We start from the raw sequence: 13,062 nt of genomic DNA, 5'->3' as shown, positions 1-13,062 counted from the left end.
TGACATAAGAACACTGCACAGGACCCACTCTACTGAGTGGTTTGTCAGTGCAGTAACCTTTGTTCGCCACATGATGGAGGCATTTGCCTACAAATCTATCAAATCTAACATTTACAGTTTCTCATGCTGCTCTGAAAGGGAAAGATGGGGCAAAAGGTACTGCAAGAGGGGCCAAGGAAAAAAAAACAGGGAAAATGGGAAGAGAGAAAAAGTAACAGAGGGAAAAAAGAGAAAATGCACCCTAAATTCTTATACCATCAGATGTTCTATCACAAAAATAACTAGTTATTTCTAAAATTCAGCTTCAATTCTGATACCATCAGTTGTTTTTCACAAAAATAACAACTTATAGACGAAATCACACTGTTAGACCTCAGACCTCAGACCCGCCCTGAACATGTCTGTAAAGGATGACCTCCTTACAGGAAGTACAACTCCCGAAACAGGAAGTAAAGTCTGACATTCTCCGATCCACATGAAACTTGTTATGTAAGTCAAGGTACCTTCCCTAAACACGTTTACGGACACGCCTTTCACCCAACAGGAAGACGGCCATTTTAAAAGGACACGCCTGACATTGCGCGGGGATGCAGCTGAAAATAACCAGTACCACAAGCGGTGAATGAACGGAAGATGAGGAAGAGGACTCGCGCGGCGACGTGGACGCACGGGGACTCGCGAGCCGTCAAGCTCGAACCCGTCAATTACCGCTTGCGGTACTAGTTATTATTATTATTCTTATTATTCCCCCAAATGAATCGCATTTTTGAGGCCTTTCCCATACCCCAAAACTCACAGATTTTTGTGACCGCATCAATCGTGGTGTAAATTTACGTCTGAAAAAGGTTCGGGGAATGTGCGTTGAAAATTGAATGTGGGAGGGGCCAATAAGTGCGGCGCCACCTGTCCAAATTCACCATGACCAACACAAATATCGCACATGCACGAAATTCGGTACACATGTGTAGTGGGTCAGGATGAAGAAAAAATTACATTATGACCATGATCCAAACCCAACAGGAAATCCGCCATCTTGGGTTGATTGGCGATTTTTTGGCGATTTTGGCGAATTTGCAGCAATGGTATTTGAACTAACTCCTCCTAGAGTTTTCGTGCGATCACCTTCAAACTTGGTGAGGTCCCTGTGGACCAGTTGAGGAGCTCACGGTATCAAAAGTTTTTTCAAATGTCGCATGGCGCGCGAGATAGGGGGCGGCAAAGTTCGTGATGATTCTGATGTTTCGCATCAGAAAAACAAAACTCTTATAACTTTGCGATGGAAGGTCCGATCCGAACCAAACTTGCTATGATTGATGATGGGCCATGGCTGAAGACGTCTATGAAAAAACGGTGAAGTTTGAAAACAGCGCCTCCTTGTGGTGAAAGAAAATACACAAAAAAAAAGTTTTTTTACGATTTCGGGAATAACTTTTACACAGATAATCGTACCGCACTCAAAATTGATGACAACAGTCAAAACACATGGTAGATGATGCGTGATCAATATGACGACAAATCGTTTAACGGTGTTGCCATGGCAACGACGCAAAGTCGGATTTTTGGGACAAAAAATCAAACTGCTACAACTTCGCAAATCCTGGTCCGATCTGAACCAAACTTGCTAGGATTGATGACAGTCCGGCCCTAAAGACGTCTATATGAAAATATTCAATTTCGAAAACAGCGCCCCCTGGTGACAGCAGACAGTATGACAGCCGGTATTTCAATTATCTCCTCCTAGAGCTTTTGTGCGATCACCTTCAAACTTGGTGAGATCCATGTGGACGAATTGAGCATCAAAAGTTATCAAAAGCTTTTTAAAATATTGTATGGCGTACGAGATAGGGGGCGCCAAAATTGGAGATAATAATAATTTTTCACAACAGACAATGAAACTCTTATAACTTTGCGATGGAAGGTCTGATCCCAACCAAACTTGCTATAGTTGATGATGGTTAGTTCCTGAAGACGACTGTGTTGCTGAAATGGTACATTTTGAAAACAGCGCCTCCTGGTGGTGGTAGAAAATTCTAAAAAAAGAAACTGTAACAACTTTGCCAATCCTGGTCCGATCTGAACCAAACTTGCAAGGATTGATGACAGTCCGGCCCTGAACACGTCTATATGAAAATATTCATTTTCAAATACAGCGCCCCCTGGTGACAGCAGACAGAATTACATTTATAGTTTTTGATGCTGCTCCAACAGGGATTGTTGTATCCACTTGAAACTTAGTATGTGGGACCCCAGACCCTTCCTCAACATGTCCGTAAAAGGTCACCTCCCTACAGGAAGTGGAACGCCCGAAACAGGAAGTAAAGTCTTACATTGTCCGATTGACACAAAACTAGATATGTGAGTTACGGGACCTTCCCTGAACATGTTTCCGGAGACGAACAGGAAGTCGGCCATTTTAAACAGGAAGTGCCCTCTAACTTTGCCGTACGTTGTCCGATTTGCACGAAACCTTATATGTGAGTTACGGGACCTTCCCTGAACATGTTTACGGAGACGCCGTTGACCGAACAGGAAGTCGGCCATTTTAAACAGGAAGTGCCCTCTAACTTTGCAGTACATTGTCCGATCTGCACAAAACCTTATATGTGACACCAGGGACCTGTCCTGAGTATGTCTGTAAAAGGTCACCTCCCTACAGGAAGTGGAACGCCCGAAACAGGAAGTAAAGTCTTACATTGTCCGATTGACACAAAACTAGATATGTGAGTTACGGGACCTTCCCTGAACATGTTTCCAGAGACGAACAGGAAGTTGGCCATTTTAAACAGGAAGTGCCCGCTAACTTTGCCGTACGTTGTCCAATTTGCACGAAACCTTATATGTCACACCAGGGACCTGTCCTGAGCATGTCTGCAAAAGATGACCACCCAACAGGAAGTGGAATGCCCGAAACAGGAAGTAAACTCTAAGATTGTCCGATCTGCACAAAACTTGATATGTAAGACAAGGGAACTTCCCTGAACACGTTTACGGACGCGCCGTTGACCGAACAGGAAGTCGGCCATTTTAAACAGGAAGTGCCCTATAACTTTGCCATACGTTGCCGATCCCCCCCGAAATTTGGATCGACATGTGCGGGGACGCCGCTGAAAATAACTAGTACTGAAAATAACTAGTACTGAAAATAACTAGTACCGCGCGCGGTGAATGAACGGGTGAGAGCGCGAGGCACGCGGGGAGCCGTGGCACACGGCGACCCGCGTGGGTCGGCTCGAACCCGTTCAGAACCGCGCGCGGTACTAGTTCTCACTTGATTTGCAATGTCCGTAAACATTTTCCTGATCAGTTAATGGTCTCAGCCAGCAGTTTCACCTCTGTTTCAATAGAACGCAAGGTCACTTTTATAAAATATGTTCCCATTGAATGAAGAATATACGTTAAAGCACAGCACAAAGGAGTGGACACCAGTGTGATTGACAGCTGGTGTGGTCCTATGTGTGCTATGAACTGTGCACATTCTTGCTATATATAATATTTTGCCAAAGAGACAGAAATGGGGACCTCTTACCATGTGACAAACACGTGGAAGACTCTGAGACACAAAGGCAGAATAAACGATTATGAATATGATGCGTATTAATCGTCTAATTAGTCTCCATTTCATTCTTTCATTGGTTGAATCCATTCTGTGTCGAGCATTTTCCACCTTGACAAATGACAGTCCACGGCTGTGACACTGGACACGCCCTGCCCTCAGATGTCTTATGCGTGAATGCTTACAATGTTTTTTGACGTCATGTACTTTTTTGTTTCTCTGCTGTGATGAATATAAACGCATGCAGAGATGTTGAATGATGAAAAATGGTCCAAATTCTCATTTGTGTTGACAGTGAGCCTCAGTGAGGTTGTCAGTGTCTTATTACACAGACCTATTAACACAGAAGATTCTCCCTACGGTTCACATGCGGACAACAACTCCAAAAGCCTTGAAGTAGCCCACAATAGCGGCAATTCAGTGTGTGCCAAATGGGAGGGAACATATAAAGGTCTCCTGACTCTGTCTGATCTATTTTATCTCAGACAGGGCAAATTGGTCATTCCTAGCATGAAACAAAAACAAAACTTCTGAAGCGGCCTTCTCAGGTCAACTAGCTGTGAGGCACAATTTTAATCAGGGGAAAAAAAATTTAGTCTTCTTTTAAAATAAACTCTTTCACAAAACAAGAGTGCACACATGACCTTCCCTGGGTTCATCTGACTCTCGTGGCTGTGTTTACACGAAAAGAGCAAAATCAGAGAACGATAAAGAGATTATGTAAGACAGTTACAGAGGTTGAGCTGAGCGCTGCTGTTCCAACTAGATTACAGCAAGGCAACAAGGTGAAAAACAGTGCATCGCTCCCTGTTCACAACTCCATGAGGCTTTTATTCATCTAAATACAGATACGACACTATCTTTAATGAAAATACCACATCATTGTGTTTTGCGTGCCACTCATTCTCTTTCGTCAAACTCTTCACAAATGTGGTAATGGTTCATTTTGGTCTTCACACACCATTGTACTAAGAGTCAGCAAAAAGAAATCAATTTATTACCAAAGTGATGTAAACAGTAACATAACCAAGACTCATGGATGAGCCAAATGACTTACTAACCATCTGCAACAACAGACATCACACACTGCCACAATTTCTCTCTTTGATAGTTCCTCTCCTTCAGTCAGGACAGACAGAATACACCGAAGGTACAAAGGAAAGAACAGCGACTGTCTTGATTACTATGACATTGTGTACATGGATTGTACAATTCATGGTAATTGTCCTCCAGTGCAACCAGAGGCTTGACTCTTGCATAAGCATGTTTGTTTGTGGATTTAACTACATTTCCATCCAGTGCCTTACGTTAAGTTAAGTTAAGTTAAGTGAAAATGTCATGGTCAACATAGTGTTTGCTTAAAAGCAACATGTTACCTTTGTCCTTAAGCACATGGTAATGTGATGAGATTAGCAGTTATGGCTGTTGACCTGTGTTGTGACTCATTAATCTAGTCAATTTGAATATATGACCACAGCTACACATGTACAGTACGCTCAGACTGCCAGCTTGAATCTCAGAGACTTTTTGATTTTGAAAGCTGGACCCTCGAATGTTGTGTGAGAAAAGGCCTGCAGGGGGGAGTTAAGGGTCTGTGATCTGTAGGTGATTATGTAACCTGATGCATGAAGCCCAGAACACAGTGTTCCATGTTGGATTACAAGGACGATTAAATCCACCAGTTCAAAACCCATTAACTTCAACCCTTAACCTCTAGTGCACATGATATAGGCTACTCTGTAGCAAATGTGATGAATCACAACAGCAGGAGAGAACTATTTTTCCTGCATTGGGCCACATGTTGGTGTAGTGGTTAGCACTATTGTCTTTGCAGCAAGAAGACCCATGTCTGTGACCCGGTTGGCACAAGGGCCTTTCTGCATATAGTTTGCATGTTTTCCCTGTGTGTGTGTGTGTGTGGTGTTCTCTGGTTTCCTCCCAGAGTCTAAAAACGTGCAAATTTGGGGATAACAGTTAATGGTCTTGACCCACAGATCCAGCTCAGTATCTCTGTGAGCTGTAGAGTGAGTGAGACACACATATCACTAGTGATATGGCAGCACCCTCATGTGGTCAAACATGTGGAGCAGTTTTTGACACATTATAATAAGTGCCAGTTCTAGTGATAACGTGCTCTACAGTGTGACTGAGGCTGAAAAGAGTCGACAATAAATTATCTTATTTAGAATACGTTCTGTGAAATGTCCTTGGCTGAATTTGGTGACAGATATATATATGTGTATATATATATATATATATATATATATATATATATATATATATATATATATATATATATATACATACATATATATATATGTGTGTGGTCTTAATGATGCTACTTCATGGAGGTCAGTCTTTCCTCAGGTGGTACGGGGTACAACAAGTTTTAGAACCTCTGCTTTGAACGGTGTTTCTCTCGTGAGTCTGTAGTGGTGACGTGTCTCTTCAGTTTCTCCTCCTCTATTTCCTTTTTTGTCGCTGTTGTGTCGAAAAAAGACTACTTGCCGAAAATCGACTGCACCCGACGTGAACGACTTTTTACAAGTGCCACCGTTTAATTCTTGTGTTCGTTTTATAGGTTACAGGTAATGGAAGAAAGTGGGCTCAGAGGGAGCCAGCGAGACAGAAAGACAGAGGCGAGACTGAAAGACCAACACTGTCCCCGCTTCAAGTCAACATGACAAAAAAATGATGCGCGTTCACGTCAACTGCAGTCGATTTTCGGCATGCAGTCTCTTTTCGCCACAACACCAGTTGCTCTGTGGTGATACTGACTGACTGTGGACGGATTGACTCAGTAAAGAAGTGTACAGGTGGACTGTGGAAGCATCATGGGCAGTGAGTATCTCTTCCGCAATTTACCCGAATTAGACTTCAATTCTTCTCAAAGAGACAAAGTGTTTGTTTTGTTGTTTTTTTGACAACTTATTTAGATAACGTTGAGGGTACTGGCATCATTGAGAACAGGCGGCTAGCTGCCGCGGCTAGCTACCTAGTTGTCACTTGCTAATCCCGTTATTTTCACTTCCTGTTCAGGAGGATACATTTCTTCGTGTCGTGACTTTTACACGCTGCATTCATTCATGTTTATGGTGATATTATTGAAACGTAGCGTTTCCTGTTAGGCGGAAACATTCTGCGAGGCAACTAGTCAGACTCTCATTCAAATACATTGACAGTCTAGTGATGACGACGCTTTACAGAATCAGTATTGTCTCGAACCTGAACCTCCGCTCTTTTCAAACAAAACACGACACTTACATTTAAATGCGAGCACATTGACAGGAAACACTGCGACACTTTAGTCTTTTTATTTTTCACTTAAAATGTGTTAGTTTCCTAATCATTCAAATGTAAGCGTAGACCTCCCCCACTGACTGCCACGTACTGCTGAGGACCAACCTTTTTCAAACGCTGGAACACATTTCCAGAAAACGAGGCTCATTATTGTTTAAAAGCAAACTGAAAGTAGTGAGCTGCTCTGTCAGATTTGCACGGCAAATAAACACCAATGTGATAAATTCATAACACGACCTTCAAAGCTTCATGCACATTTTGACTTAACCATGTTACATATTTAAATGCATGCGAGTATGTAAAGTAAACCTCATGTTGGTGTAAATCTTAAAGCATCTTTCAAAATGCTATATTCACAGCACATGTTTTACAATTATTGCAGTCATTTTCTGCAATTATGTTAGGCAGGATATTTTCACATCATCCTATATGTAACTCACCTCTGCTTGTTTCTAGTCAAGTTCCTGGAGGTGATAAAGCCGTTCTGTGCAGTGTTGCCAGAGATCCAAAAACCAGAAAGAAAGGTGTGCATTTATAGTGATATATTTTAACTTTTGTATGTTACAATACATCAACTTGGCTTTGCTGTAACTGTCAATTAAACCTACATTAATGTATTGACCTTCTAGATCCAGTTCAGAGAAAAGGTATTATGGACTGCCATCACTCTCTTCATTTTCCTGGTGTGCTGCCAGGTAAGTTATTTACATTGAATTACAATTCCATAAAGGGACTAAATGGACTGGCTACTATGAACTTTATATAAGGCTTAAGTAGAATCATAAGTGGTCAACTAAAAGTTATATTAAGTTAGCTTTATGTTTTATTGTATAGTGAGTTATCTGGTTTTTTTAGCTGTCAATGTTGAGCATTTTGTCCTGCATCCTCCAGTACATGTGATATCTGAATAAAGTTGTTGTTATCATTATATCAGCTGTAATTATTGAGTATTTTTAATTATTCATGTTGTGTCCAAATTGTCTTGAAATCTGAGTATTAGTCATCAATTTATGTATTTTGTTTGAATATTATTCTTAAAATAAGTCTATTAAAGCTGCAACCAGAGAATGGTTGATGCTTTACTTGATTAAATATAATCACTGTTTAATTGAAGTGATGAAGTGACATTAAGACCTCTTAGTATGAGAACATGTCATTTAAATACTTTCCTTTTCATTCATCCAGATCCCCCTGTTTGGCATCATGTCGTCAGACTCTGCAGATCCATTCTACTGGATGAGAGTCATTCTGGCCTCAAACAGAGGTATTTTTACCAGCTAATAGAATAGAATATGAAATGTATGTCTCCTTTCCAGCTGTTTATAAATATCTTAAATATCTGTCCTCCAGGTACGCTGATGGAGCTAGGTATCTCGCCTATTGTCACCTCAGGCCTGATAATGCAGCTGCTGGCTGGAACCAAGATCATTGAAGTTGGCGACACACCAAAGGACAGAGCCCTGTTCAATGGAGCTCAGAAATGTAAGTCTCACCAGGTGATATGTAAGCATCAGGGTAGATATAAAATATACAAATACTAACATAGACTAATTTGTGTGAATGATTTTCAGTGTTTGGAATGATCATCACCATTGGTCAGGCCATCGTATATGTAATGACTGGCATGTATGGAGATCCCTCAGAGATGGGCACTGGAATCTGTCTGCTCATCATTATTCAGGTGAGAATGCGACTCATTGGACAACAAAAATATGTGACCTGAACAGGGTTTATTCTAGGAAGGTGATTCTAATCTAAATGTAACTTCCTAGTGAAATAAAGGTTACACTGAACTGAGTGGAAAAATTAAGACATGCTGTGCAGGACCATGCTTTTCTTATGAGTTCAATTTCTTTGCTTCCAGTTATTTTACACACTAAGTAACATTTGATCCCATAGAACTGCAAGTGTTGGGCTTAAAATAACATACACACATATTACAAGTCAAAGACCGTCCGTCTGTCTTTGCTAAACAAGCTGCTTCCCCATGCCTAGACAGAGGATTTTGCAGGGCAATGTGCCATGCATGTGATGCTGAGTCAGTTGAAGCTTGAAATGCGGCTACTGCACTAGTTTTATAGCGATATAATGAGACTTCAAACAAACCCATTTATAGAATCAGTGTCATGTGACTGTGTCAGTTATTTTCCTTCATGAATGTACTTATTGTGTCCTCCTTTAGCTGTTTGTTGCTGGGATGATTGTGCTGCTGCTGGATGAGTTGCTCCAAAAGGGTTATGGTCTTGGTTCTGGGATCTCACTCTTCATCGCTACCAACATCTGTGAGACGATTGTCTGGAAGGCCTTCAGCCCCACGACGATGAACACAGGAAGAGGTAAGTGGGTTGGTAAATGTGTGATTGATAAATGCAAACAACTTCCTCTTGCTGCTGTTCTGCGCAGCACAGAAATGTACCTTACATTTGTGATTTTTTTGCGTTACTAGGCACAGAGTTTGAGGGAGCAATCATTGCTCTGTTCCATCTGCTCGCAACTCGGACAGACAAAGTGCGTGCTCTGAGAGAGGCTTTCTACAGGCAGAATCTGCCCAACCTCATGAACCTCATTGCCACAATATTTGTCTTTGGTGTAGTCATATATTTTCAGGTTTGTAGCTGTTCTGTCACTGTTAACTGTTTGGATATTTGAAATCGGCTTACTATGACTTCAGAAATAGATGGATAAGTTGTTCATGCATTCATATTCACCTCTTATTATAGGGATTCAGAGTGGATCTGCCCATCAAGTCAGCTTGCTACCGTGGCCAGTACAACACCTACCCCATCAAACTCTTCTACACCTCCAACATCCCCATCATCTTGCAGTCGGCCTTGGTCTCCAACTTATATGTTATCTCCCAGATGCTCTCCACACGCTTCAGTGGCAATTTCCTGGTTAATCTGCTTGGAACTTGGTCTGTAAGTATACATGTAATCTGAGTTGACTTAAGTGACTTTATCTTTTAAGTACTACATGTCAGAACAATTGCCTGACAATCAAAGCATGTATTCTTTATTTTGACATCATTTGTAGGACGCGATATCAGGCGGCCCAGCACGTGCCTACCCTGTTGGTGGACTCTGTTACTACCTCTCCCCCCCAGAGTCATTTGGCTCTGTTCTAGAAGACCCAGTGCATGCAGTCATCTACATTATCTTCATGCTCGGATCATGTGCCTTCTTCTCCAAGACCTGGATTGAAGTTTCTGGCTCCTCTGCTAAAGATGTGAGTTGCATTTTCTTAACTGGATGGAGATCAGCATCCACCCCAATCACCTCACTCTGATCACTACCTTTGTTCAATGTAATTAGTCAAATTTTGATACAAGGCCTCATTTTGATCTGCTCCTATTAGCTTTGTCCTCTCTGCCATATTTACACCCACATTCAAACATGCCCATGGAGGCACAGAGGGTGAACATCACTGTTGGTATAGGACAGAAACACCAATGCTTTTGTATCAATCATCTGGTAAACAAACATGGTGTTGGTTAAGGTAACAGAGTTGGTGACAGCCCCACCCTCTCTGTCTCTTTCTCTACCAGTCGTACCAGCTCCGTTATCTAGGCAAATACTATTATCAGATAAGGTCTCATTATCAGAAGATACTCAATAGTAAAAAGATTAAATCAGGATCCAGGGCCTCAAAAGCTGATGCAGACAGTCGTGGTTTATTTTAAACAGACTGTGTTTTATAATTCTGTTCTTCATTATTATCCAGGTGGCGAAACAGCTCAAGGAGCAGCAGATGGTGATGAGGGGACACAGAGAAACCTCAATGGTTCATGAACTGAACAGGTGAAAATCAAACATCATTTACAGATTTTTATTTGTTTTCTTTTATTCAGCTCCTCTGCTGCATTAGCAGTACATGGTTTGTCGTTTAAAGGGTCATAAACTATCCTCCTCTTTGTCACTGTCTCTAACCCTAACCCTACACATTGTTATATTAAATCTCCTTACCTTATCTTGAGTGTTTTTCAAACTAAACTTTTAGAGTGTTGTTAAAGAGCCTGAGATGAAAAAAGTTTGCAAATTACTAGTGCTGGGCCGTTAACGGCGTTAACGTGCTGCGTTAACGCAAGACTCTTATCGCGCGATAAGAAAATTATCGCCGTTAATCTATTCTCAAAGTTGGGTCTGGGACCTGGGTCCACATAGTGAGCAAGCTATGAATTTCACTTTGATATGTTAGCGCGGATGTATACCTGGCCCAGAAGGCTCTGACCTGGCTGAGCGCGGATGTAGGTAACGTTACGTTATGTAATTTATTGTCATTTTTTGTTTTATAACGGTCTATGTAATTTACCACGGTGAAAATGGTTTCAGGTTGGATATCCAACCGTCGCGTCCGACAACTGTCTGAATGAATATCCAACCTGAAACTAACTCCACGCGGTATAGCTTTAGCTAACGTTATCAACGTTTTGCTGATTAGTTGCTGATAATTGCCTACTACTACTAGCAATCTTACTCTGATATACTTTTTCTGTCCTACTCCTAATGTTAGGTGTGATGAAAACAGAGGAGCGCCACTTAGCAGAAGAAGAATTCAAATGAGCCATTTTAATCTAGATTAATCTAGATTAACTCCAAGATTGCAGTGAGATTAATCTAGATTAAAAAAATTAATCTATGCCCAGCTCTACAAATTACATACTCGGACTTGCATTTACAATATATCACGATTATTCAGCGGGATATAAATTTCCCCTTCCCACTGCTGGCTTGTGCCATGTTCTTGCCTAAATCTGAACAACAATGGGCCTTGATGAATGAACGTTCCCTTAACGTTTAAAATGTAAACTCACTACTCTTCTTCAATGTCTCTGTGCATTCTAGGTACATTCCTACTGCAGCTGCCTTTGGTGGACTATGTATCGGTGCTTTGTCAGTAATGGCAGACTTCCTCGGCGCCATTGGCTCCGGCACTGGTATCCTGCTGGCTGTCACCATCATCTATCAGTACTTTGAGATTTTTGTGAAAGAACAGAGTGAACTAGGCAGCATGATGTTCTTCTAGAAAGGCCACTACCCTGCCAAATTTTATTCGGATCTTCAAACTTGCAATCTATTTTACATCAGACAACAAACAACCCACAGGCTCTCCAAGAGGCAGGGTGAAAGATGGGCCTAATTGAACTGATCACAAGGAAATAACTGTAACATAAACAATGATAAGAACTCGAACAACTGTGTGTGCGGATGGGGAAAAAAGGTGACTTTTTATGGTGGCTGCAAATCCACCAGAGCAGAACAAAGTGTGGTGGAACGGGTCAGGAGCAACAGTGGACTACAGTGACAGGTCATTCAAGAGGGACCAAAGGTCAGGTTCAGGAACCACGGTGCTAATGCACACTCTGGTGCTGAGGGAGGGCCATCTGGCTTAGATCTCTGAGGTGGAGAGTGAGCACAAAGTGAGCACCAAGAACATGCATCCACCTGACCTGAAAAACCAGAGCCAAGAGTCAAAGAGAGGAAAGCCCCTGCTAGGAGAGAGAAAATTAGGTGTCTAAAGGTCAGCAATTGTTCAAAGATCAACCTGCTGGGAGATAGTCTTTACAAGGAGTTTTAAGAGTTTGGCACAATTACCACCAAGAAAGTTACTGTGCCTGAGCAAAAACGGAGGCAGGAAAGAGACTGAACAACTAGTGCATCAATGGCAATAGCTGGGACAAGGACAACATCAGTTGAGAAAGACTGTCTCAAAGGGATATGGTGGGGATCATGTGGAGACCAGCCAACCCGTGGAGCACAGAATAGGGACATTTTTTCAAGAATCCCCTCACTGGACAACTGCTTGAGGAAGCAGATCATGTAAGGCTGGAATTCACCAGAGAGAAACTGCAAGATCACTCCTTCCTTGCATGGAGAGTGACCCACGACCTGGCTTGACCTTGCAAATGCGCATGGATCTGTCCCTCACCTGCTCAACAAACACACTGACTATAAAGCTTCCTCCACACGTCCTCTCAAGTATCTTCTAAAGTAACACACAGAAGTTAAAGCTTCCCAAGTTTTATTAAAGGCCTCTTTAAATCGTGTGAAAGTTTGATTCTTTTCTCAGACTGATGAGCGAGTGCTTCACTATGCAGTCTTGCTCGATATTGAAGATGGCGGTCAAGCACTCTCACGTCGTCTTTGTTTTGTTTTTTTTTATTTATTCTTTGATTTTTGACATTTCTCTGTAAACATGTCATTCAGGTAGCG

At 41.8% G+C, this 13,062-nt stretch overlaps 1 protein-coding gene across 1 annotated transcript; it reads left to right on the top strand.

Moving 5' to 3' along the window:
* Window positions 1-6,294: 6,294 nt before the first annotated feature.
* LOC122765637 (protein transport protein Sec61 subunit alpha-like 1) lies at window positions 6,295-12,896 on the top strand. The gene is made up of 12 exons (XM_044020039.1): window positions 6,295-6,394; window positions 7,310-7,377; window positions 7,483-7,548; window positions 8,039-8,117; window positions 8,204-8,335; window positions 8,425-8,534; window positions 9,036-9,189; window positions 9,300-9,460; window positions 9,574-9,771; window positions 9,887-10,078; window positions 10,574-10,650; window positions 11,695-12,896. The coding sequence occupies exons 1-12, from the start codon at window positions 6,388-6,390 to the stop codon at window positions 11,873-11,875; spliced, it is 1,425 nt and encodes a 474-aa protein (XP_043875974.1). The 5' UTR covers window positions 6,295-6,387; the 3' UTR covers window positions 11,876-12,896.
* The last annotated feature ends 166 nt before the right edge of the window (window positions 12,897-13,062 follow it).

This window comes from Solea senegalensis, linkage group LG2, assembly GCF_019176455.1.
Source record: "Solea senegalensis isolate Sse05_10M linkage group LG2, IFAPA_SoseM_1, whole genome shotgun sequence".
NCBI classification, from domain to species: domain Eukaryota; kingdom Metazoa; phylum Chordata; class Actinopteri; order Pleuronectiformes; family Soleidae; genus Solea; species Solea senegalensis.
This window is presented reverse-complemented; position numbering and strand designations above follow the sequence as displayed.

Excerpts from the sequence above, each read along its gene's own strand:
- LOC122765637 (XM_044020039.1), top strand. Across the intron at positions 9,190-9,299 it reads GACGATGAACACAGGAAGAG|GCACAGAGTTTGAGGGAGCA; the intron begins GTAAGTGGGTTG and ends TTGCGTTACTAG. Across the intron at positions 10,651-11,694 it reads ATGGTTCATGAACTGAACAG|GTACATTCCTACTGCAGCTG; the intron begins GTGAAAATCAAA and ends TGTGCATTCTAG.